Below are 24,715 nucleotides of genomic sequence, written 5' to 3'. Positions count from 1 at the left end.
TTATTTTCTCTGACGTTGTACCAAGTCAAACTGTGCAACTTCAAACCCTCACCGTGTATCCACGTGGACATGCGCTAAAAGGGTTGCAGATCTTGCTCCGTACCCGTACCACTCTCTGCGTTATTTTGGGATGCGACTCAGTCTGAGTCGACTTCCCTGAAGTTGACCGGCGAACAGACCCGCTGTTACATTGCAAGGGGCAAGAGAGATATGTATGTTCGGTGGGGTAGGGTAAGGTAGGTAGGTAGTGTGGGTAGGTGGGTGGTTGTGTGGTTTGTGTGCTGTGGTGGTCCCCGAGCGAGGACGGACACAACCAAGCCCCCTCCCCCCCCCCTCGTTTTTTTTTTCTCCCTTTCCCTCCTTGGGACCTGGACTCGGACGCCGAACTCGAGGTTTGCATTTGCCGCAAAACTGTGGGATATCGGATTTGGTTGGCCTGCTTTTGGGCACCAAGAAAACCAAGAACCTTGCTGAGACAGCTTTCTCTTTGGCACAGCTGCTGTCTTTCAGTAGTGAGGGCGCCACACCCGCATCCCGCAAGCTTTGCCTTAACCAAGCAGATGTTACATCACACTTTGTGTCTCAGCCTCTTTTCGAAACCGGAAGTCGTCCAAGAGAACAACAACATGTCCGGGATGGATAACGGACTGCTTCTTCTTTCTGACGAGTCTTTGGCGCCTGGCCATTCCGTGGCCGCCACCGTGGTGTGTGACCACAATGAACGGCCGGGGTGTCCGGCAGCCCTAGTTCAGCCAGGAGGCTTTTTTTACTCTTCCTTTGACTCTTTCGGCTGGGGGAAAAAGAAGGCTTGGGTCTCCCTCGGATGTTGTGGCTGGATGGATACCCATCCCGGGTCCATGCGAGGCGAGACGAACAAGCTCATCAAGCTCATCTTGGAGCCAAGTAACCAAGCAGAGAGAGGGCCAAGAATTCGCCGTGGGTGGGTTTCGTTGTCATTCGTCAAACAAACAAATGGGGATCTGCTCACACTGATCACCACATCCCCTTTCCTTAATATCCATTTTTTTATCTCCTCTCGTGGCTTGTCTAGACCCCTTGGCCCCTCCCCCCCATTGTTGGTCAACCCCATCTTATCTCTTCACCGTCATCTTGTCTTTCGTTTCTGCAGGATCGTCGTCGTCTTCATTCTCGTGGGCCACCTTGTTTCTGGCCTTGGGGAAAGTTCTACTTTCATTTTCTTGAACATCGTCGCCTGCGTCGTCTCCAGTGATAGGCAACAAAGTGTGTGGTGGGTTTGATGAGGTTGAGGTAAATTTATACCTTGGCGTCGTCAACAATCAACACATAGTACAAGAAACACACGCACACAGGGGTCTGGTTCGGCAACAATCTCGTCGTCGATTGTTCTGGATATCCCGTCGGAAAGGGCGGTTATTGTTCTCTTGGGGGGGAATGTGGAATAGGAGGAAATAATACCGGTGTGTACACATGATCCATCCTACCCTTTGTCATGCAGGTGTGAGAGCACCGCACCAGCGCCGACACTATCTTGCCTTGCCTTGCTTTTAGCATCCCGCCGTTCCCTATCATCGTGTGTGTCACTTTACCTCGTCTGACTATTCATTCATGACTTAGTAATCCCTAATCATCTGTTAGCGTCGTCGGTGTGTGTGTGTGTGTGTGTGCGTGTGCGGGATACCTACCCATCTCCAAGTACGCACCCGCATCGTCACTAGTGCTAGTTTTTTTCTTGTTGTTACTTTCTCTTTCTGCTTGTCACACCCTCCCGCCATATCACCATCATGGCCTCATTCTTTCAATTACCGACGTCAGGTGACCCGGTGGTCAAGGAATGCAACCCGGACGGGAACCTCACCGACCAACGCCAGGTCTATTGCAACAAGGTGATACCGTCCGAGGACCGGCTTAAGACGCCGCTGCAGGTGTTCACGCTGGTGTATGGGGCCGTGTGCCTGGGGCTGCCGGTGCTGTATTTTGTGATCAAGCAGTTGGTGGTGTTAGGGAGGAGTTGGAGTCGTCGACGGAGCGGGACAGAGAGGTACGTCTGCCTCCATCGCCACCTTGGTTTTGATATCAAGCTAACATGCCCTAATAGGAGCATACCCCCATCAATACCAGGAAGTAAAACCAAGAACAAGTCGAGGTCGTTGACGTCCCTCCCGTCGACGAGCACCACGGAAGCGAAGCTGCTGTCGTCGGTTCAGCATCTTCACTTTCTCGGTGAGGGCGAGGGCGAAGATACTGCTGCCATCTTGGCGGATGGTGGTGGTGGTTTGGGGAGTGAGAATGAGCACCCCTCTCATCACGCTTACATTGTCCCCCTGAGATCACTGGGTTCGACATCCTCTCCCATCAGGACAAACCCCCCCAGGAATGGACCTGGCAATCCGCAGGATAAACCTGTGATTCTCGGCTCTGTCGCCCTGCAGCACATCACAAGAGCTACCCTCCCCAACTGGGTCCGGTACCTGACCAAGCTGATCAAAGATGACTTATCCGCCTCCGGGGTCGTCATCTCCCTCTCCTCCCCTTCCACGACCACCTCCGACAACAACCAAGACGTAGTCATCCTCCACGACCTCCTGACCCGCCTCCAAGAAATCGACATCCCCACCCTCATCACCCTCCCCCACGACTCGGCAGACTCCCAACCCTTCTCCCACGTCGACCTGTCCCTCGTGGCCGGTCTGATCATCCAAAACGCGTGTATCCTTCCCGACGGAACAAGACGTGACTTCTTCCGGAGCTACCCCCTCCGCAGCCTCATGTCCCGCGTTCTTGGGGAGAGATCCGACCGGCCCTGGTTTTTCGTCGGGTTTTGGGATCGTTGGGATGTCAGGCCCAGCCCGGCGGTGGTGGTGAGGGGGGAGAAGCTGGCCCGGCATTTTGAGGGGGTGTTGGCCCATGGCCCCAACGGGGGAGAAATGGGGAGGAGTGTGAGCGGGTTTGAGGTTTTGAGGAAGCCGGAGACGACGGACTTGCAAAAGGTGTGGATGGGGCAGGGGAAGGGGGTTTATTTTGGAGAAGGGGCAGAAGAGGTGGCGGGGTTGGATTTGGAGGAGATGAAAGATTTTTTGCCGGAGATAGAGGTGTTGTTGGAGGGGGTGGAGGTTGCGGAGGGGGATGACGACAAGGTGGGGGAAGTGGACAGGCATCGGTTGTCGCTGCTTTCCTCTACGGCTGGGAGGGGTGGTGCTGGGCGCGAATATGAGATGCCGGGTTCGTTGGTGGGGTTTTGGGACGGGACGGGGACGGGGGAGGAGGTATCGTGTTTGGGGTGTGTGCCGCTTCATGTTGATGCTACTGCTGAGCATTACGAGGCGGTGCTGGCTACGCAAGAGCACCTGAGGGAGTTGGAGATGTTGGAGGTGGTGGATGAGGTGGTTATCAACAAGATTGTTGAGCAGCTCAGGGCTTTTCAGGAGAGTTCTGCCGAGCCGTACTTGGTCAATGCGCTTTATGAGGGGTTGAAGCAGCAAAAGGTAGTTGTTTACAAGGGGCTCGCGACGGGGTTTAGTATCCCGGACAATGCGGCCGAGTTTTGGGGGGTGAGCAGCGAGTTTTTGGTCGAGGGGGAGGAGAAGGTGGGGGTGAGGTTGTACATCTCGCGGAGGTGTCCCTGGGATGTCAGCACCATCCTTCACACCTGGTTTGCCCACCACGGGTTGACCCGCATCGAGCGGTTCGAAGAGGAGCTGAGGTTGGAGAAGGCGTTGGATCCCACCTCGACGGCAGAGGCACCCCTGAGCATCAGGACAGCCATCCAGGGCTCGACCCCGGCCGAAGCCCTCAGCCTGCTGCAGCGACTCCAAACCAGCAAAGTCGAGCACGCCTTCAAGCGGCCCATCCAGGACGACTGCCGGGTTCTCCTCCTCGACGAGACCTCCGTCGCCTCGTGGAACGACGCCCACTCCCGCAAGTATCAAGAGGGGACCATCACCATGGAGCAGCTCCTGCGAAACCGCCTCTCCCACTTTGCCCGCTTGGGCGCGAAAAGACTTCCCTCCCTTGGCAACCTCCTCAAATTGCACGAGCTGATGGAGAACTTGGTCGACCACTGCCTCTTCGTCGGCGACATTGAACCCCTCAACACGATCAACTCGGCCCTCACCCTCGCCTACGACCCCCTGGACTGCCTCCACGACAGCAAGCACGTCGACCCCAACGCTGAGTTTGTCATCCTGCTCTTTCTCTGCGCGCTGCGAAAGTCGGCGCTGGAAGACGTCTACATTGAAGCGACGGACCACTGCCCCGTCTTTTCTCAGCCCGACCAGGCCGCCGTCTTCTCCGAGCTCTGGGTCCTCGGGTCGCAGTGTGAGCTCTACTTTGGCATGCCGCCGCGTGCTTTGGGTCGGATCATCTACGCCCGTCACCGGGAGTTCCTCGCGGCTGACCCGCCGCCGCCGTTGACCAAGGAGCAGAAGGGGCTGATGACGGTGTATGCCAAGCCGGAGCCGTCCACCGGGATCAGGAAGATTGACCCTGAGGGGCCGGCGAGGCAGGGGTTTAGTGTGTTCAAGGCCGTGCAGGGGATGAGGAGGGCGACGTCCGAGTTTGGGGCCTTGTCGATTTTTTGCCTGCCGGCCATGTTGGACATTGTGCTGCTGACGTTTTTGGGGAGGGGGTTGTTCATGACGGCGTACATGGGGGAGAAGTATTTGTCGGCGGCGTGTTATGCCTTGTTGATCAGCTTGTTGCTTTCGGCAGGGGTGACGGGGTGGGTGGGGAGTGTGGGAAATTACTACCTTTACAATGTGAGTTTTTTTTTGTTGCTGCTTGTGATGATTGAGTGGCTAACATATGAAATGTAGTATGCCTACAACAACATGGTCTTCTTCCACGTTCAGCGTCTTGCTGGCGGGTTTGCGTTGACCTTGCTGGTGGGTGTTGTCGGGACGGTGATTCACATCGTCAAGGTCGGGGTCGCGCCGGCGTTTACGTATTTTGCGTACCTTGTGCTGATCTCGACGTATCTGAACGTGCTGGGAATCATGGCCACCATGCACCAGCACGGCACCCCCCTCACGTCCGGCCGCACCGTCCTCTGGCGCACACTCCCCCTCCTCTTCATCTCCCCCATCGTGTCGACCTACCTCAACGGCCACGACCTCGAAATCTACCTCTCGGTCGGCTTCGGCTTCTTGATCCTCCTCCTGATCCAATACCGCAGCCTCTGCCACGAGTGGATCAACTGGCTTGACAACGTGCCCAAGTTTACCGAGAAGGACATTCTGACTTGGTACACGACCCGGCTGGAGAAGCAACAATCATCCGGCAACCAGAGCAGCAGCAGCACCTCGTCGGTGTCTGACTCCCTCTCGGAAAACCCAGACGACTTCAAGAAGCTCGCCCTGCAGGCCTTTCGCGAGACAATCACCCAAGGCAGCACCAACTTTGGCCACCTCAAGAACACGGTTATCACTCCTGACCCTCTGATCAGAAGGGTAGTCAAAGGCCTGCCCTACATCCTCTGGCTCATGAAGAAGGACGCCACCGAAGACAACCAACCGGCCGAGATGTTTTCTGTCGCCTGGTTCTCGCAGCTTTCCCAGGCTCTGAAGCGCCAGCAGCAGATGGCGCAGGGGTTGAAGGAGCACAGCATCTTCATGCTGTTTCGGTACGGCAAGCTGGATATCGGGCAGAATGTGGGCTTGTTTCTGATTTGTCTGATGGATCGGTGGGTGAGCATCGCGATGGCGGCCAACTCGGCGCCGATTGACTACTTTACCACGTTTACGTCGAGGTACGCGATTTGCTTCGCGATCCTGTATTTTTGCGCGAGCGTGATGATGCTGGATAGCATGTTGAGGGAGTACTGGAAGGCAAAGTATGATTTGAGCGACGAGAGGCTGGGCAGCTTGGGGGAGGCGGAGCGCGTGAGTGGGGAGTGGGAGAGGTGAGTACCTTATCTGCCGTGCTCCTGGAGTGAGAAAGAGGGGGAAGCTGACCATGAGATCACAGAAAGCGGAGAGGGCTTTATTTCTCCGCGCTGTTTCGGCTGGTGCGGAGACTGATGCTCATCATGGGTACCGGGACAATGCTTGTTTGGACCCTCGTCGACGATGCGCAGATGCTCGAACTGTACTACATTTACCTGTTGGGCTATTCAGGCGTGATTCTGTTTCAGGTACGTTTCCCCATAGGCGGGACAAGTGTGCAACAACATCCCGAGACCTCGTCTTTTTGTGCATCGTTTAACCGGCTGGGGTGTGTATATATAGTTCAACCGCTGCTTCACCACGGATCCCTCGTCTCACCTGGCGGCTATTCTCGTCTCTGCCATCTTTGGCTTCATCACCGGCTGCATGCTCCACGCTGTCTTTCATGGCAACGGCTTGTTCTTCACCGACGCCATCGCGCTCAACGTTGCCTCGCTTACGGCGGCAGCGACGACGACCATTTGGGCCGTGTATGACTTTGGCAGACCCAAGTTCAAGGATGGCGAGGGTCGAGTTGACGAGGCTGACACGTTGGTTCAGCCTCGCCTGGGCGCACCCCCCGCCACGTCGGAGAAGACCCACTGGAGGGACCTGCCTGGTACTCCCATCTTCACGCAAGCTACCGCTGGGTTGCCAGAGAGAGTCTTTGCCTTCTTGCGGTCGAGTCTTGACCGGCCCTCGGCGAACTTTGACAAGGCTCCTTGGGCTAGGCAGCTGCTTGAGACGACGGTGCAGCTGTGGCAAGACAAGCAGATCCAGGTCAACATGTGCTCCCGCTCGGCGTTTATTGAGGGCGGGTTCGAAGATGCTGTGTCCATCAGCAAGCAGGTTGGTGAGATCCACTACATCGATGTCGCTGGCCTTGGGGAGATAGACTTGGGCAATGAGGCATGGGAGTTGTTGGCTGCTCAAATCATCGCCGAGGCTACCCTGCATCACATTGCTCGCGCCTCCCTTGGCTTGACTGCCGACCAGGCCATCCAGGCTGAGCATATCCTGTTTGGCACCGAGTCCTTGTCCAAGCGAATCGAGCTTCAGCTTGCTGGCGATGATTACACTGGTCTCCTCATTGTCAAGGAGACGACCCAGCGCATGCTGATGAAGCACCTCTGCTTTGGCGTCGACATCGACTCTGAGTGGGAGCTCCTGCCACCTGCTGTTCGTGCTTCCATGTTCCAGCGCATGATGGGCGCAGAGCTCTCACCTTCCAACGGTCTTTTGGAGTGGCTCAATGAGAGGGGTCTCGACATCTCCTCCGTCAACTTCCAAGTCGAGCTCTGCAACCTCATCTTGAGCAAGACTGAAGAGGTCTTGGGTACTCGCACTCCGCCCAACTATGGCAATGACATCCTCGCCGGCCCTGGCTCAGGCAAGACCAGACAGCCCACTCCCTTCTTTGCCCGCATCATCAATCTCCCCGTCACGCTGGCAAAATGGGTTGGTATCATCTCCGGAGGCGGTTCTCACCTTGAGCGAGAACTCTGGTACAACCTGCGGCACTACCCCTGGATGCGCACACCTCTGATGTACCTTATCACGCTCATCTGGAGAGGATGCCGCTGGGTCAAGAACGCCATCACATCTCTGCTGCTCATCTACCGCCATGCCGCCCTGGTCAACATCTCCCGCCTCGCCAAGAAGGGTGTCTCCAGAACCCTGGTCAAGGACCGCATCACCGCCGAGCTTCGCCGCAAGGTCGTGACTGGTTTTGCGTCCCGACCCGGTGAGAACTCGATGACGTTGGAGGTGTTTGAAGGCGCGCTCAAGACCAAGCCGGGAGAGGAGCACAAGCCGCTTGCCACTGCCATCTACGACAGCGCCTCTCGTCTCATCACCCGGCGCGATATCTCCAAGAGTGGTGACACTGTCACCACCTACACGTATGGCGAGAGCACCAAGTCGCGGTACCCCAGCTGCAAGGTCGTTTCCGACCAGAAGTACACCAAGCAGTGCTTCTACGACAAGAAGGGACGCGTCACCCACGGTACCATGGCCTACGACGGGATCGAGTACTCGTTCCAGTACTTTTACAAGTCCAGTCCCAAAGGCAACCACGAAATCCTCAAAGCCGAGTTCAAGCCGGCCACCGCCAACCACCACCACCACCACCACCACCACAACAACAACAACAACAACAACTCGTCCTCCGACAGCATGGCCGTCTTTTGGGGCACGCCCCTCCGCGAAGACCTCTCCTCGGAGAAGCTGAACTGGGTCCCTTCGGACCGCGTCTGCCGCGTCGTCAGGACCATCGCCGGGAAGAAGTACGTCACCACAAGCGACTACCAACACCGTCGCGACCCTGTCATGATGACGGTGCTGCTCTCGGAACAAGGGGACAACACCAAAGCAGCAGCAGCAGCAGCAGCCGCAGCCGTCGCCAAGCCCCCCGTCGTCTTCCAGCACGAGGAGCTCTTCCTCCAACGACCCAACGACCACTACTTTGAGAACGACGACCTGTTGATCCACCACCGGGTCGACCACGTCCGGCGGATGGCGCGCTTCTGCGGGCACAGCATGTCGTGGATCTCGGTCCTGAACCCGGCCGCGTGGCTGTACAGACGGCAAAAGACCATCTATCGGCCCGTGCCGACGTGGTGGTTGAGAACCGAGCTCTGGGACCACTGGCGCAAGGGCGGCGGGGTTCTGGACGCGATCGCGGCCTGCTGGATGGACGAGCTCATCCTCCGGGAGGAGCCCCTGCTCAAGAAGTACTGGAGCGCGAGAAACGCTGGTCAGCTCGACAAGGCAAAGGCTGCGCTGGACGGGGCGATTGAGCAGATTGTCAGCGCGATCGAGATTGAGAAGGACGTCTCGGAGGTTTGTCTGCTGCCGATCAAATACTCGGATTTGTATGCTATGGGGTTGGGGAGGGATGCGAACCAGCTTACGATGAGGCCGGGCGATTGCTTTAGGGATACGCACGAGAGGATATCGGTTATTTTTAATGACATTGGGTGCTGGCCAGATTCCCCCGGGGGGGTGAGCAATTGCAGGAGGGATTTGGTGAATGGGCACAGCACAATCCGGAATCATGTGTTGGCCGAGTCGGCGAATGAGTATGGAATCCCGAGGTTTCAGGTGGAGAAGAGCGTGCAGAGCTTGAAGATGTTGCCGCTGTGGGGGCTGGACGGGAGGACGCCGAATCACGGGGTTATTGATAATCTGCTTGAGTCGGAGGTGGACGCCAAGATTGCTGTGACGGATACCTATCGGGACATTGCCGGCACGTTTGTCCCTTTGATCAAACTTTTTGTCAAGGGGGCGAGGTCAAGGCATATTCCCAAGCAGGATATGATCCACTACAGCAACGCCATGCTGGGCATCTTTGAGTTCTTTGAGCACAAGGACTACAACAAGGCGTGGAAGTCAAGGGAGGTGGCGTCTGCGTGGGTGGAGGCTTGGTTGACAGAGTACGACGACGACAACATTGTTGATCCGAGCTCCTACTTTGAAGTTGAGAAGCCGTCCATGACCGACTTTCGCGCGACGCTCGAGATCTTCTGCTCGTACTTTTTCATCTTTTCGGTCCAGACCCCCGAGGACTGCCCCAAGGTCTTCCAGTCGACACATCACGGCATCAGCAGCCTGTTCGGCATGCTGCTCAAGTACAAGCGGGGGGCCACCTTTGGCATCTGGGACCACGCCATCCTCTGGAGAGAGTGCTGCCTCAACATCTCCCCCGCCCAGTCCACCCTCCCGCTTCCCGTCCAGTCCATGCTCCTGTCCGGCATCGGCCTCGCCATGAAGCTGGCCTACTTCCACGCCGACGTCGTCCTGCCGTGCACGCCCGTCTTCAACCCCATCTGGGAGCAAGACCTCGGCACCGACGGCAACCGGCTCTCGCACAAAAAGACGTTTGCCCGCAAGATCGATCCCATCGTCAACGGCGTCAGCAACATGGACGCCTTCAAGCCGGTCGAGCAGGTCGGCACCGACACCCCCACCGTGGTGATGCTGTCAAATGTCCAGTTCATCAAGGACATCAAGACGGCCATCCTGGCCGCCGACGTCATCGTCAACAAGTACGGGTTTGCCGAGTACAAGCTTTTGGTCTACGGGGCGAGAGACAGGGAGCCGGGGTACGACATTGACATGTGCCGGCTGATCGAGTCGTGCGGCCTGACGAACCACGTCACCCTCAAGGGGTTCGGCAAGCCGGACCAGGCGCTGAAGGACGCGTGGCTGTTTATGAACTCGTCGCTTTCGGAGGGGCTGCCGCTTGCCATCGCCGAGGCTGCCCTGGCGGGTGTCCCCATTGTGGCGACGGCTGTCGGCGCGACTGCTTTGGTGCTCACCAACCCGGATGACCCGTCCGTGAGGTACGGCGAGGTTGTCCCGCCTAATGATCCGACTGCTTTGGCCAGGGCGCAGATTGCCATGTTGGCCATGTCTGGTCCCTGGGCCAAGTTCGCGGGTGATGTTGACAAGCGGGGCTCGGTGCCGCCTCATTTGCTCATGCCGGATAACTTGACGACTACGGATGTCAAGTGGCTTACCAAGCGGATGTATGACAAGGCTGAGGACCGGAGGAAGCTGGGGTTGCTCGGGAGGCAGATGGTGCTTAGAGGGTTTCATGGGAAGAGGTACCTTAGGGAGCATGAGCAGATGTATTGGATTCAGTGGCATTTGGCCGGGATGAGGAAGGACAAGGCTCTGTTTGACGCCAGGAGGGTTGGGTGGAAGGGGGAGTTGTGGTTGAAGAAGGGGGAGAAGAAGGATAGCCTGAAAGCGAATAACCAGGGGGCGTTGCAGAGGAAGAAGAGTGCGAGGTGGCAGGAGTTTACTAGTGGGAGGACGCCGTATAAGGGGAAGAGACTGAGCAAGGCTCCCAGTAAGCAGCGGGAGGAAAAGGTAGTGGTAACTAGGGTGCAGGAAGTGGTGTAAAGATTTTGGGTTTTGAAGTTGTGTATATGCCCTGAGAATGATGGGAAAGCAAAAAAAAAAAAAAAAAAGATGTTGTCTATATGGGTTGGACGTAATGTTTGTTTGGGCTGGAGGAAAAGTTATTATCATGCCTTGGCTTCTTCCCTTTGTTCATGGTGTCCTTGTGTTAATGATTGAATGGATTATATAGATTTATGGCCTTAACTTGTAGTCGCTAGTTTGTTAATAATATTTCATCAACTGAAGATACCCCCCGCCCCCTGATACATGAACGCGAGGCTCGACTGCAGGTTCATCCTCCTTCCATTTCTGTCTCGGTGAGAATCCAAGACCCAAATCCTGCTCCCTGACATCCTTGAAACTCCCATCCTCCCTCTCTGTCCTGGTCATCCCTCTGTCGTGATTTCTCCCCGCGGACTGCGAGCGGCCGACAACTTCCAAAACCTTGGCCGTTCAAGCCTCACTCATTGTGTCAGCAAATACTACCTTGGGTCAGGGATACGACACTGAACCACGGATCTGGGATGACGGGGCGTGGGATATATACCTCGCGCGGTCTCAAGTCACTCACCCCCACGCTTTCTCTTCCCCCATCATCACATGGACCCGACATCTCGGACTCTTCTGCTTCTGGAAGGTTTTGACAAATCAAAAATCGGGAACACGACATCGTTGTCTGAGGCTCAAGTGACTGGTTTACTGATGTATGGGACGTCAGCCTGCGCCACCAAGTGTTGGGGTGATGAACCAGAGTTCAGGCTGAGCTCACTGTTACACGGGGATTTAGGCCGGTCTGGTCTAGAGGAAGTGGATGATGTTTCAAGGCTTGACTGGTTGGTTCCCGTGATTTGGGGAGGTAACGTTGTCCTGGAAAAGCTTGTTTCCTGATCTCGTGTGTTCAGTATGAGGGCGTAGTTTGGTTTGTGGCACCTGAAGAGTGTCATTCCAGAGAGCCCTAGAGACCGGGCAGTTATGTCCGCCAACATACCCGGGGAAATGGTTAGAAGATTCTCAACTAGGTTGTGTTGATATTTACTTACCTATATCACCGTGGGTGGTGCTATAAGGAATGTATCTAGGATATGATGCTATTCTTTCGACAGTATTCTCATTTTTTTGCTGGAAGTTTTTGGAATCGTTGGACATTTACCCACAGTATCGTCAAGCTCCTACCTGCTTAGAGCAGCTATTCATCACCCAAGATGATGGCCTACTGCTCGGACTCGTTGAACCATCAATATCCACTGTTCTAAGATCTCGTCCACGGATGGTTTCGGTCTGTCGGTGTAGTCGGTGTGAGACAGACAGTTGATGAAGTGTTCAGATGTTTGGCTCTCATCTCATCCTCAAAGCTGACTCCGAGACTAGTCTACACCTTCGTGATCAGATGAGCTGTCATTCCGGATACTAACGGCCAAAAGGAACCCTTCCAAATGTTGGATGCCGTCATTCTTACGACGGGAGCTCCGGATTGCTTGACTGATGGAGCGTGGGCCGAGCATCAGCCATGTTCACCGAGATTTTGCAGTGCGGCTCATCGATATTCTATGGCTTTCACATTTCTGACAATCACGATTCATGTAAGCTGGGACTTGCCAGGTTCGGCATGACACTCGGACTGCGATGCTTGTTACAGATCATGTGAAGCGTACGAGTAAAGCGGGCAGGCTTCGAATGCCGCTGATATTGTGGTAATCTTTCTGTTTGGAACCCCGCGGGTCTCGAGCATAAGTAGGAGCACAACCCTCGGCCCTGGAGGAATTGTTTCACTCACACTCACACTCACACTCACACTCGCGCTCACACCCACATTCACATTCACACTCAAAACCCAACACTAGTTCCGCTCACTCAAGTCCTCAAGATGAAGTTCCTCGGCATCACCACTCTTCTCCTCCCCGCCACCGCACTGGCTCAAGGTGTCGTGTTCACACGCCAAATCATTGCCACTGGCGATGGGTGCAACTCGGCCACCATCCGCCCCGTCTTCAGCGCCGACAACAGGTCCGTGGAGGTCACACTTGACCGCTTCTTCGCCCAGCTCCCCATCCCCCGCGAGACCTTCTGCTCTCTCGACTTCCGCGTAACGCACCCCGTCGGCCGTAGCACCGTCAACGCTGTCGCCACGCTCATCGGCGATGTCTCGTTGCCAGAGGCGGGTGTTTCCGCCTTTGTGCAGCGCAACTACGTGATCTCCCCCACCACCGTGGGACGTCCCACTGGCGAGACCGACCCTCCCGCGCTCGAGTTTGTCGGACCTACCGCTGTTGGCTTCAACGAGGTGGACCGGTTCACCTACAGCCAGAGCTTCACCGCCACCCAGGACCGCACCGTCAGCATCAAGCTCAATGACGCCCGGCTTCGCCTTCAGCAGTCTACCGGGGATGAGGGGTTTATCCGCCAGTCCGTGTTCATCCTTGACATTCACGATCAGTCTTCGTCTTGAGGAAGTAGGTTGTTGTTAATGGTTTGATGTTTCGGGGGAAGGGGTTGCAGTGGAAGAGGATGGGCACCGTATGGAAACAAAGTGCTTTGGCTTAGCTTTTCTTACTTTTCTTACTTTCATTTACGCTCTTTATATATCTTATGTTTCTATCAACAGACCTCGTAGTCTTCTTACAATAAAACCCTTGCAAGGAAACTGTAGCATGTTACGTCGGCAATTATCTCTGTTTTCCAAAAGAAGCATGGTTGGTCAGAAATTCATCGATCCGGGAGGGTTCTGGCATCCTCGAATTAGCATTTTTCCGACGTTTAGGAGGCGGACAATGCATTCGAAGCATTCCACAACCTCCGAGACCTTCCGTAGCCCCACAAAAAGATTCCCTTCCTCCAGTCGATCAGCTGCTTTTCGCTGATGTCTTGAAGCCAAACATGTCTTGGCCTGCTTTGCTACACCTATTGCCAGCCTTCCGGACACAGCACAGCATAATTAGCGCAGCCACCGCCTAGGCTGGTTTATTTCATGATCCTCGGCGGTTGCTGTAGGCATTAGCAGAAGGCTGGCTCCCTATCAGCAGCATTTTGAAAGTCAAATATTGCGGGATTTTCATAGCTTGTTTTTCCTTGGAAATACACATCATCTACCTTCTCTATGATGTCGCGGATGGCTCAGCTATACTCGCCTCTATCTCTGCCGTACTGATGCTGCATGTGGTCGATCACGGGGGCTGAGGAACAGTAGCCTCCTTACGTGGAAGCACCTACCCGCGTCCATCCCGCGCTTTTCCACAGCAAAGGTGCCGTCTACATCAGAGGAGCCCGCCGCTCCCACCACTTTGTCATTGCTCCGTTTGTCCCATCCTTCTCATCCCATCCATACCGCCATCAACATGGCACCCATAACTCCGTTGCAAAAGCTCTCCATTTTCCAGCACAACACCACCAGCCCTGTCGACAGCAAGGCGATGAATGATGCCTTTGCATTGTTCTCATTCTTACCTGCAGAACTGCGGGTCAAAATTTGGAGGACCTCTCTCCAACGCCAACGAATCATCCAGGTGGTGCTCACACCACTCCACGAAGCCAAAAGCCGCTACGTCATCGAGAGCAACATCGACACGCCAAATGGCGAGGAGTTCATCGCTGAAGTTGGCGGTGTCAAAACCATCAGCAAGCTGATGCGCGTCAACAGGGAAGCTAGGCACGAAGCACTGCTGTTCTACCGCGTACACCTTCCTTGCAGATTCATCAAACCCTGGGAGATCAAAGCCCAACCAGTTGCCCACCCCCGTGGGGTCCTTTACTTCAACCCTGAACACGACTTCCTCCACATTTTTCACACCAAAGGCAACGACGGGGAGAACCCGGCTTCTCTTGTGACGCCGTCGAATTTCCTCTACCATCTCAAAACAACTCATGACCGCCGACATGTCGGCTTGCTCAACCTCGCACTTGACAGAGACCCAGCCAAGGCGGACTGGAGGGCCGGCGCGGTGCGGTTTGACGCCTCTTTTGAGGCGTCCAAGCTTGTTCCAAAAGTCAGGAAGGCTTTGAAACAAACACTTGCCCAACTGAGGGAGGTTTTCTTCGTTTTCCGCACGCCTGTCGTCCGAGATGGCGACCGGCCTGACGAGGATCAGTTTGGATTGCTTCATGATAGCCCTCTGCCCATCTGGTCAGCTTCCCCTGGCTTTGACCGTATCGCCCACGATCCGCGCCCTGGTGTCCTTGATGCTCTGAGAGAGAACGCAAGCTTCTACTGGTTCGGTCTCGACAGCACGCTCAACGACTGGAATCGCCTTCTCGATGTGCTCGGGGTGCCGTCGTTGGGGTCGAACCCGCCTGTCCGGACTCGGTATTCGTGCGGCTTGACATACTCGGTCGACAGCGCTCTGACGTGGGAGTCTCTTGTGAGGAAGGCAGTGCCAAAGCCGCAAAACTACGTGTTTGATGTCGAGACGGCGCAGAACTATCTCAGTTTGCAGCAGAAGAGAACTGGGGGTGCGAGTGCTGCTGGGTGGATGCCGACGTTCGGGTTCTGGTTGTTCCGGTTGCCCGAGGGGATTGAGCATATCTCTCGGTTTCGCAACAGTTACCATGATGGTCAGGGCCGTCTGCTGCTGCGCCAGCCTATGCCGGACCTGACAAAGGTTTGGCCGGAGCTGCTGGTTTCGAATTTGTAGCGGTAAGCTGTGAGCTGAGTGAAGCCGAGCACGTCTTACATTATTGCTCAGTTTGTTCAATTCGCGAGGAGAACAACACAGCTCCAAACCAAATTTAGGCCTTGGTGTGTTAGTCATACGTGTGGATGGAATGACGTCTCATGTGGCACCTGATAAGGTTAGGGTTAGGTCGTGATTTCAAGTCTGGTGGATGTCTCGTTGAAGGTGGCGGTAAACTTTTGCCCGTTATGATCTTTTTCCGCAACGCTTCTCCAACTCCGTTATCGACTCTTTTCCGCCCTCATCGAGCGCACCCTCGGCTGTCAAGCATTCATCATGGCCCGTCCTAAGTCAAGAGCCACGGGCTGCCAGGCTCTCATGACCTGGACTCGATTTTCCCTGCCGCCCAAAACAATTTTGGCCACATGGCTTACAACCGACGGCGATGTAACAACCCCGAAGACAGAAAAAGACAAATCTGAGCTTCCTGTGCGATATGGCGCTGCGAGCAAGTTTTATCCTTTTTGTTATTCCGGCACCTACCTGTTGCCATATGTGGGCCTTGCACTTAGCCCGAGCAGGTATTCGAAACGCCTCCAGGTGCCGTGGTTTCCTCATCTGTGTGGTTTGCATATTGCGGCTGGCGAGCTACTCTATACTTAATCCAAGCCAAAGGGAAAGCCAAAGAGCAACCATTGTGATCTCTCCGGATTGGGGCTTGTATTTCACACACTTTTTGTAGCTTCTCTTTTCCCTGTTAAAATTTCACCATTGGTAACTTTTCTCACCACCTTTTGCCTCACTTTGCGCGCCAGTGATCATTGCCGCTGTCCCATAGCCATTCATGTTGCAGAAAACCCGGACTACGCCGAGCATGTCAGTCAACACCGGAGAAATGCGCGCAGTAAACCATTTCAACAGCTTCTGTGACGCCACGATTGAGTTCCACCTCGATCAGAGAGCCTGCCTCGAAGGAAGGATCGAATGGCAGCGGTTTCGAATAGATGCCCTGGAGGAAGAAAAGAGGCAAACGCCACGGATGTAGGAATCCGGCACGGATAAGAGGTGGATGCACATCATCGTCGGCATGTATGTTACGGGATTCAATACTCCCCATTCATTCCTCTGCGTGTCTTCATCTCAAGTGGAAAGAGCTAGCTGATATAAGGTAGGTATCGCCACGTTCACTCCTGGAGAGCTCAGAGAGGCAAAACAAGAGAAGAATTACCACGAGGGAGAGATGGATAGGTGGAAGGAGTTGAGAGGCCTGTGATTGGAACTGCTGGGACCGGGCGGCTGCGTACCTTAGTAGGTAAGGTATGGATAAGGCTCACGTGATTTGCTGGCGGTTCACAAGCTCAGCTTCTTTCGGGAGTGATACCAATCCGTGCTGTTTGGGGCCTAGACGACATGCAGGACACCTGGTGTCCAGAGTGAAGCGGTTGCAATCCTATTGGTGATGTGTTGGGTGCTAGTGGTGCAACTTTGTGCCTTGGCTCAGGTATTTTTGTGATACGTTGGCCGACAGAAACATGTCCCAGCGACCCACGATGTTTTGATTGATACCATCGAGGTTGCATTCGAGGTGATCAGTCCTCTTGATTTGCTTGGTCGACACGTCTCATCCGAGCACTCACAAAGCCATGAGGCCATTCAGAGATTCAATCACAACCCTCATGCCAAGGCAGTGTGTCGCACCAACATCGAACGCGCCTCACTCGATAGCGCCTTTCCCCAGCCTTGGCATCACCCCCTTGCCCGTCTCTTTAGGAATGATAAGCAGCAAGGGTTCAATGCGAGCTTTCTTGGCTTTTAAACAAGACAAAATAACATCCATTCCTACCCCATCTTTTCCTCTCTCCGCTCTCACCTTCTCTCTTGTCTCTCAGCCTACCGGGCACCCTTACCAAAATGGCTACCCCGACAACCTACGCCCAGTTCACGCCCGCGGCATCATGCGGCATCGGCAAGGACCTCTACGCAGTAGAAAAGACCTGCTGGGTGTATGACCCCCGCCCCTCACCCACCGTCACAGTCAGTCCCCCAAAAGTGCCCGAGTGCACCGCCGTCCAGCTGGGAGACCCCTACGACAGATACAACCCAGACTGCTACGCCGCCTGGTCCTTCCGCCCCGGCGGCGCCACCGGCGTGAGCTACGTCGGCTGCCCAGTCAGCTACACCGTCGCCACCTCCACAACCTGGCACCCGTTTTGGAGGACAGTCGACGGCACAAGCACCCAGGCGATCGACGTCGTGGAGAAAATCGTCCACTGCTGTCCTGAAGGTGACGTCAAGTTCACGTACTTTGACGAAGGGGGTAGAAGCAGCACGTTTGTGCACGAGGGGATCACCTGGAGGGCGGATGCGTATCTCATGCCGCGGTGCAGGGGGACCGTGACGGGGGAGAGGAGGACGGTCACCTTGACCGAGTACACCGATAGTCAGGGGTGGGAGAAGAAGAAGCGGGACGTGGGGTTGCGGACGGAGGTGTGGGAGGGGAATAAGGAGGTTTGGGCTGGGCAGGAGAGTTATTACGCGACTTACTTTGCGGATGGGCACACTTGTTACGGGAATTGTACAAAGTATTGGCTGGAGAGCTATACCTCTCCGGTTTATGTGCCCACGACCAAGGTGGAGGAGAGTGAGGTGGTCACGACGACCACTCCGGATAGGAATGACGCTACTACTACTGCTGCTGGTGGCGGCACTGTCACTGTGACGATTCCTCCTACTACTGGGCCGGGGACTGGTGGGTTGTTAGCCACTCCTACACAATCTAATCAGGTACCCGTGCCTGCGGGCGGAGTGGTGGGTAGGGGCAGTGTGAGAGCTGGGCTGTTGGTGGGTTTGATGGGGGTTGTTGCTGGTCTTGTGATGTAGGAAACGGTATGAATAAAAGAGGTGCCTTCTAAGACCCTTCGTAATCATCTATCGGAGGCTGACGCCGCTACCCAACAACTTGAGATGGTATCAGAGTTCTTTGCTTTGTTATAATAAGGCATTATAAATTGTAGTTCATGGTGCTTTATGGTCTGGGCTGCTGGTACACCGCAGGTAGCTCAACGGGGTCTGTGTTCTGCGCGCCATGGCGATGCGCCGGCAACTCCTGAGGGCCCCAGCCAGCGCTATTTTAATGTGTCCATGTCGCCAATTTGTGGTCCGCTGAATTCTGATCGACATGTTCAGGGGTAGAATTGGTATGCGGCCTGGAACTTGGAATAGTGGAGTTGTTGCGGTTTCGTGTTAGTAGCCAGACTATGGCAATGCCTGACGCACATAGCAGTGCGATGGAGCCTATCACGCCGCCTACAATGGCGCCAGTGTTGTTTGGCTGGGTGTTCCCGTCACTTTTCGTGTTAGACTGGCTCGTCCTTTCATCTGAAGATGTCGGAAACCCCGGATCGGAAGTCGACGAGTCAACCAGCGTTGGGAGGATAGCGGAGCTAGCCGACGTCGACGTATTCTGAAGCAGTCTAGTCATAGACGTAATCGAAATGGTAGTGGTTTCACCTCTTGTCGTGAACGCGAAATAGTTGTAGGTACTGGGACCCTTCCCGCATGCCAGATAGGTAAATAGACCAACGTTGTTGGGGAGAGTAAGCAGCCCTGTAGAGCAAAATGGCGCCGAGGCATCAGAGCTACATCAACGAAATCGTTAGCTCTGTGTAGGGCAAAAGCAGGGCAGGCAGAACAAGCCAAGTAAATGTTGTCAGAGCAGCGTTGGTAAACCCGCATCCTCTCGAACAGCCATGCTTGTCAACGCAGCTGCCCGCCAGGCCGCAGTCAGTGGCTGAGATGACAAAGGTCGGACAGAAACCCCAGAGGTCGTGGATCAAATCGACGCGGCAATCGAAACCAGTGTTGGCTGTCCGAATGCACGAGGGGTAGCCTGTTGAGAAAAGGGTAAAGTATTTGGTGACCAGAACGGTTCCCTGCCTTTTCTGCTGTATGGTGTGAGAAGAATGACGCTTGGCTTAACCCCGTTGAAAGCGTGAAAGCAAAGTATGAACAGAAGAGGGATGGCCCTTGCAAAGGAGACTGTAGATTTGACAAAGAAAACATGATGAGAAAGAAGGGATAGGTGGGTAAGCAGAGTAGGTATTGGAGGCGGCGGCGAAAGATTGGTGAAGATTTGCATAGGTACCCGAGCAGCGATGTTCAACCAACGATGAGCATCTACATCTGTCTGATGTTGGCGAAGATCTCGAGCATCTACTTGCATCTTGACCTCCTGGCACAAGGATAGGCCTGTGGTCGAGTCAAGTGCTGGGTGTAACCCTTGACGTCTCAGCAAATCAGGGATGTTCTGAATCCCGACAGAATGGTACCGGCGCTTAGCTGTGACATCCACCTCAACACAGGGGAAATCTTGCCATGCTTATATCTCGCTCGGAGTCAGTGCAACGAGAAGCGGGGCATATGCACAAAGGCGCCTTTCCCCATTGCTTTTGAACAGTCAGTTGCGACCCCTTCCCCTTCTGCCCAAAAACATGCTTCGACATTCCACCCACAGTTCGGACATGACGCAGCGAGCTCTCATCTTCATCTTGCCCGCAGGCGGACTATTGCTTTTGGCCCTCACTCTTTGGCTCGGCCGAGAGCAGATATCAAGCATACCGCGTCCGTCCTTCTGGCGCCCTTCAAAGACGATTTCAACGCTTCCAATGGAGCCAGCATCGGCCTCACGCCCCGCCACATCAGTTCCAACAGCGGCAGCAATAACCACTGCAACACCACAAGCCTCTGACATTCTACCACAACGATCAAAAGCGGCCTACGTAGACGCCATCATGAATCCAGAAGCTACAACCTTACCTCGACTGCATTGCCCCCAACCCGACACATCCCGCTACGATTATCTCGTTGCACTGGAAAACGCGGAGACAAACTCAATCCGATACCTCATAGCACTCGATCTTCGACAATGTGTATCGCTTCTTCCCCGACTCTTGGGGAGCGTCATCGAGGCAATTCGATTTCTAGGTCCACAAACCTGCGCCTTGTCCATCATCGAGGGGAATTCGGACGACGGTACCGGGGAGGTCCTGGCTGCCTTACGACCCGAGTTGGATGCTTTGACAACCACCTATTACTTCAAGACGAGCGACATCAACCCAAAGAAGGGGGACCGAATCCAAAAGCTTGCTCAACTGAGGAATATGGCTCTTCAGCCGCTGGTAGACGACACCGAGGCCGTCAAGTTCTCCGCTAAGAATACAACCATTGTCTTTTTGAACGATGTGGCAATCTGTTTAGAAGATATTCTTGAGCTCTTACATCAGAAGCGCACACTCGGTGCCGACATGATGTGCGCTATGGACTGGACCTATGTTGGCCCAGACCCAACTTTTTACGATGTTTGGATAGCGCGAGGGATGAACGGAGACTCCTTCTTTGAGATTCCGCCCGATGGAAATTGGAACTCGGCCTGGAATCTCTTTTGGAATAATCCAAGCGCCCAGCAACGTTTGCTTTCGCACCAACCATTTCAGGTGTTTTCCTGCTGGAACGGAGCCGCGGCGTTTACAGCGACACCCATCATGGATCGAACCATTGCATTTCGAGCCCATAGGGAGGGCGAATGTCTTCAGGGTGAGCCACAGTTGCTCTGCAAAGACATGTGGTTCCACGGCTATGGAAAGATTGCTGTTGTTCCTGCCGTCAACCTCGAGTACTCGAACGAGGATGGCAAACGGATCAAAGAGGCAAAAGGCCATGTTTCCCGCTGGGCCAGCACGCCTGGGCACCGGGACGAACCTATCGAGTGGCAACTTGAACCACCTGAGAAGATCAAGTGCATACCAAAGTACGAGAATCAGTTCTTTGAAGCCTGGAACTCGACACAGCCCGGAACCTGATTTTCTTTCAACACGAGACCAGGACCTGATACCTTGGCATGGATTGTGGCTCGTTCCTGCAGGGGCCGTGTTTGCGGGTCTCTGACAGGCTCCGTGCAACACCAGCGAGGTTCATGATTCGCCAACCAAAGGATTGGTAAATTATGCCCAGGCAGCAGCTAGCAGAGTGCCCGCAGGATTTAATGCGAAGATGCAATTTGAACATCAGGTCCTTTTGAACCCCTAGCTCCCGACGCCGCGGCTCCTAGATTCTCACCATCATCGAAAGGGCAGAAATGGCTGAGACGACGACGACGACCGACCCGGCGACGGGGTCGGCACCAACGCCAACATCTACTACAGCAGCACCCGTGGCAGCATCTACAACAGCACCTGCACCAGTGCCGACACAAGCATCAGACCCAGCACAGTCAACGCCACATTTTGCTCCAGGCCATTTCGTGCCTGCTCCGCTGAACGCGCCGCCACAATATGTGTCGCCGAGATCTTATCGGGTCACCAAGTTGGCTGGCAGGATATTTTCGATTATTTGCTGCATCGCCGCCATAGGTCTTTCGGCCGGCCTGATGGCTGATTCAAGAACTGATGGCGTTTATGGCTTTTACGGCATCATCATCATACCGTCGGTGAGCTGGATCTGCTGCCCATGTCGACAACATCGACACGTACTGACAGTTCACAGACCATCGTCTGCGTGGTTTGGGACGTTGCCGAAATCATCTGCATCATGAAGCGTGAAGGCAACAGGGGCATCCACCCCGGCGCCATTGTCGGTGTTGACCTGATCCTCTGGCTTGGCCTGGTCTTTTTGACCCTCTTGACCGTTACACTCTCGGCGACACATGCAGAACGGCACATTGAGGGGTATTACGAAACCTGGGATTCTGAAACTGGGAGGTGGACATCGTCTATCGACCTCGATTCGCCCGAAATAAGGGCTCTTGTGAGAAAAATCAGTGGTCTCTCACAGACATTATCTGCCTTTGTTGTCTTCTTGACGTAAGTTTATTCATCCTTGCCGTTGGTGTTTGAGGGATGCATCACTTCTGACAAGACACATGGAATGTAGTCTGACGCACCTTGGCCTTTTTATCATTGGGTGTATCGAGACGAATTATCGGAACAGGCGGCCGAGGATTGTCTATGTGATGGCACCGCCTCCAGCGAATGCATACGCTCCTGCCGCTCCTCCGGGCGTGTTGCCTGCACCGTATGGAGCTCCGATGATGCGAACTCCTCCTCAGGTGATACCTATGATGCCAATCCAGCCTGTGTCCGTGCATGTGCCTGTCCGGGAGACAAAGCCGGTTGTTGCGCAGCAGGAGAGATATGCTTGAGAGGGTTTTATGTGGTGTTTACCGGGTGGATTAATCCTAATGTTTAGTAGTTTTGTGTTGGAATAAATCAGCTTAATGTCTGCAGTCCCGTGGTGGTCACTAAGGTAGCTATCTGCATTTGCGGTAGCTCCAATGGTTAGTACGCCTTCGGCGGCAGGGGGCGTCTCCTTGAGCGCATGCATATGACTGGTGAGCACGATTGGAAATACTCCCTCGCATTGCGTGATTTTTTAATATCTTCACGGGAGACTCTCCATGTTGTATATCTGAACTTAAAGGGCGGTACCTAGTCTTGTTGATCTTGCCTTTCCGTACTTGGCTCACGGTGTCTGGTACTGATCAATGCTGGCCCCTTGCGTTTATACGTATCCATCTATCTACCTGGTTCCTAATATTACACGAAAAGACTCTCGCGGAGATCATTCACCCAGCTATGCCCTGGCAGCCCAGTGGCAGTGTCAGAGCCTACAGCTTGATCGGGAGAATGGTCCCCGAAAGAGCCCACGTTTCCGCCTACGGCTCCCCTTGGGCGCGATTCGTTCCGGAACTATGCTGACATCATCCATTCCCCCATGGGGAGGCCACATGCCATGTTTTGAGGCAATGGTGCTTCCCGGGACCAATCCACATCACGGCACCAGAACACCGCATGTGGCCTCCCCACAGGCGAATGTCAGAGTAACCAAGGGGACAACCGTGGCCTGCAAATGATGCAGCCTGTTCCGAAACGTCGCGTCGAGTGAGACCCAAAGAGAGCCATAGGCGAAAACGCGTGGTTGTCCCCTGTCCCGCCAAAACCTTACTGATCCATGTGTGCCCAACTTCTGTCCTCGTGTGTTCTTTTTTTTATATATCAATTTCCTTCGTGTTGTTTCTTGAGATGCCGATAATAGTTGTCTTTTCTCGTGAACCTCTTTACACACCACTGACAGTGAAACTTCCTCTCGCCCCCATGCTTGACCGTCTGGAGATGCCGCTTGCGGTCCAATCTAAGACTGAAACGCTGATTGCAACCAGACACTGGACACACGAAACGCCTTTCATGGTATCTCTTGTGTTGTTTCGCGGTGGAGGTACGCTTGAAGCAACTGGGCTGTTTACGTTTCTCTTCCAGCGGTGCTGCTGATCGACAGTTGCTCTCATCCGAATTGGTCCTGGTGGACGAGGAGGCAGGGCTCAAGAGAGTGGGCGATGGTGGCGTTGATTGGCTGTCTGTCGTGTTGAGCATTTGGCTCACCATGACATCAAGCTCCGCGGCCTGAGATTCCGGAAGCTGAGGAAACTCTGCAAGCCCAGGCAATCCAACATTGAAGCCAGTGTAGTCGGTCGGTGAGAAAATACTCGCTTCGCCGTCGATATAACCACCGTTCCCGACTGCTCCCAATACACCCTCCACCCCTCTATCTCCCATCCCCAAGGGCCAGAAACCAAACCCAACCCCATTCCACTCCTCACCCAAGCGACCTGGAAGGGAGAAATCTTCAATGAGAGGGCGCGAGCCAGACGATGCATGGAAATCCAAGGGTCCCGGAAACAAGGATTCACCAGCACCGCACCAACCGCACACCTCGCCTTGAAGAAACCCCGCATCGTGATCACTAATACATTGCTGCGAGATTTGTTGAGCGCGGGGACTCGGCGCGTCCCCGCCGGCGCGGGCTTAACTTTGGTGAGACCGACCTGTCTTCTCAGTCAGTATGCAGCATCCAGTGATGCAAGAGTTGTTTGTTAGAGACGCACCTTTGAATGACCGGCAAGTCAATCCTCGTGAGCCTCAACGGCTTGAAGTTGTGTCCAGGGGACGTCAAGGTTTGTTGTCTGACTCTTCGGCTGTTCGTTCGTTGGGTGGGACAAACAGCTGCCTTAAGTACCCCGGAATCCCCTCATCGAAACCAAATCAGAATCGGGTGGGTGACATTGTATTATCTGGGAGGCATGCCTGCATGTGCAGATATGCCTCCTAAGCAGCTTCTAATTGGCTTCCAGTATGCATGGTACCTTTCTTGCGGCCAAGTGTCTCCAATAAGCTTCGTGCTCCCCGCTGTCTTGTTGATAGGGGCGGCACACTCTGTGTCTGACTGGACAACAGGTATCAGATGAGTGATGCC

General features: G+C 54.6%; 7 protein-coding genes across 7 annotated transcripts; 6 read left to right on the top strand and 1 right to left on the bottom strand.

The window, feature by feature from the left end:
* Positions 1-331: 331 nt before the first annotated feature.
* QC761_402190 (uncharacterized protein) lies at positions 332-10,808 on the top strand (the record flags this gene model as incomplete). Its single annotated transcript, XM_062878503.1, has 6 exons — positions 332-1,439; positions 1,597-2,020; positions 2,078-4,736; positions 4,794-5,878; positions 5,944-6,109; positions 6,204-10,808. The coding sequence occupies exons 2-6, from the start codon at positions 1,764-1,766 to the stop codon at positions 10,806-10,808; spliced, it is 8,772 nt and encodes a 2,923-aa protein (XP_062731962.1). The 5' UTR covers positions 332-1,439; positions 1,597-1,763.
* A 1,262-nt stretch (positions 10,809-12,070) lies between these two features.
* On the bottom strand, positions 12,071-13,374 carry QC761_0063130 (uncharacterized protein; the record flags this gene model as incomplete). The annotated part of the gene is made up of 3 exons (XM_062872608.1): positions 12,071-12,560; positions 12,660-13,249; positions 13,322-13,374. 3 exons carry the CDS (start codon positions 13,372-13,374, stop codon positions 12,439-12,441), a joined length of 765 nt encoding a protein of 254 aa, XP_062731960.1. The 3' UTR covers positions 12,071-12,438.
* QC761_0063140 (uncharacterized protein) lies at positions 12,673-13,254 on the top strand (the record flags this gene model as incomplete). Its single annotated transcript, XM_062872609.1, has 1 exon — positions 12,673-13,254. The coding sequence occupies one exon, from the start codon at positions 12,673-12,675 to the stop codon at positions 13,252-13,254; it is 582 nt and encodes a 193-aa protein (XP_062731961.1).
* A 766-nt stretch (positions 13,375-14,140) lies between the features above and the next one.
* QC761_402180 (uncharacterized protein) lies at positions 14,141-15,433 on the top strand (the record flags this gene model as incomplete). The annotated part of the gene is made up of 1 exon (XM_062878502.1): positions 14,141-15,433. The coding sequence occupies one exon, from the start codon at positions 14,141-14,143 to the stop codon at positions 15,431-15,433; it is 1,293 nt and encodes a 430-aa protein (XP_062731959.1).
* A 1,890-nt stretch (positions 15,434-17,323) lies between these two features.
* On the top strand, positions 17,324-18,292 carry QC761_402170 (uncharacterized protein; the record flags this gene model as incomplete). The annotated part of the gene is made up of 1 exon (XM_062878501.1): positions 17,324-18,292. The coding sequence occupies one exon, from the start codon at positions 17,324-17,326 to the stop codon at positions 18,290-18,292; it is 969 nt and encodes a 322-aa protein (XP_062731958.1).
* Positions 18,293-20,202: 1,910 nt separating this feature from the next.
* QC761_402160 (uncharacterized protein) lies at positions 20,203-21,270 on the top strand (the record flags this gene model as incomplete). The annotated part of the gene is made up of 1 exon (XM_062878500.1): positions 20,203-21,270. One exon carries the CDS (start codon positions 20,203-20,205, stop codon positions 21,268-21,270), a length of 1,068 nt encoding a protein of 355 aa, XP_062731957.1.
* A 275-nt stretch (positions 21,271-21,545) lies between these two features.
* On the top strand, positions 21,546-22,697 carry QC761_402150 (uncharacterized protein; the record flags this gene model as incomplete). The annotated part of the gene is made up of 3 exons (XM_062878499.1): positions 21,546-21,896; positions 21,953-22,269; positions 22,340-22,697. The coding sequence occupies 3 exons, from the start codon at positions 21,546-21,548 to the stop codon at positions 22,605-22,607; spliced, it is 936 nt and encodes a 311-aa protein (XP_062731956.1). The 3' UTR covers positions 22,608-22,697.
* Between the last annotated feature and the right edge of the window lie 2,018 nt (positions 22,698-24,715).

The sequence above is a fragment of the Podospora bellae-mahoneyi genome, chromosome 4 (assembly GCF_035222275.1).
Source record: "Podospora bellae-mahoneyi strain CBS 112042 chromosome 4, whole genome shotgun sequence".
Classification (NCBI taxonomy): domain Eukaryota; kingdom Fungi; phylum Ascomycota; class Sordariomycetes; order Sordariales; family Podosporaceae; genus Podospora; species Podospora bellae-mahoneyi.
The sequence above is the reverse complement of the archived record's forward strand: the minus strand, read 5'-3'. Positions and strand labels throughout refer to the sequence as shown.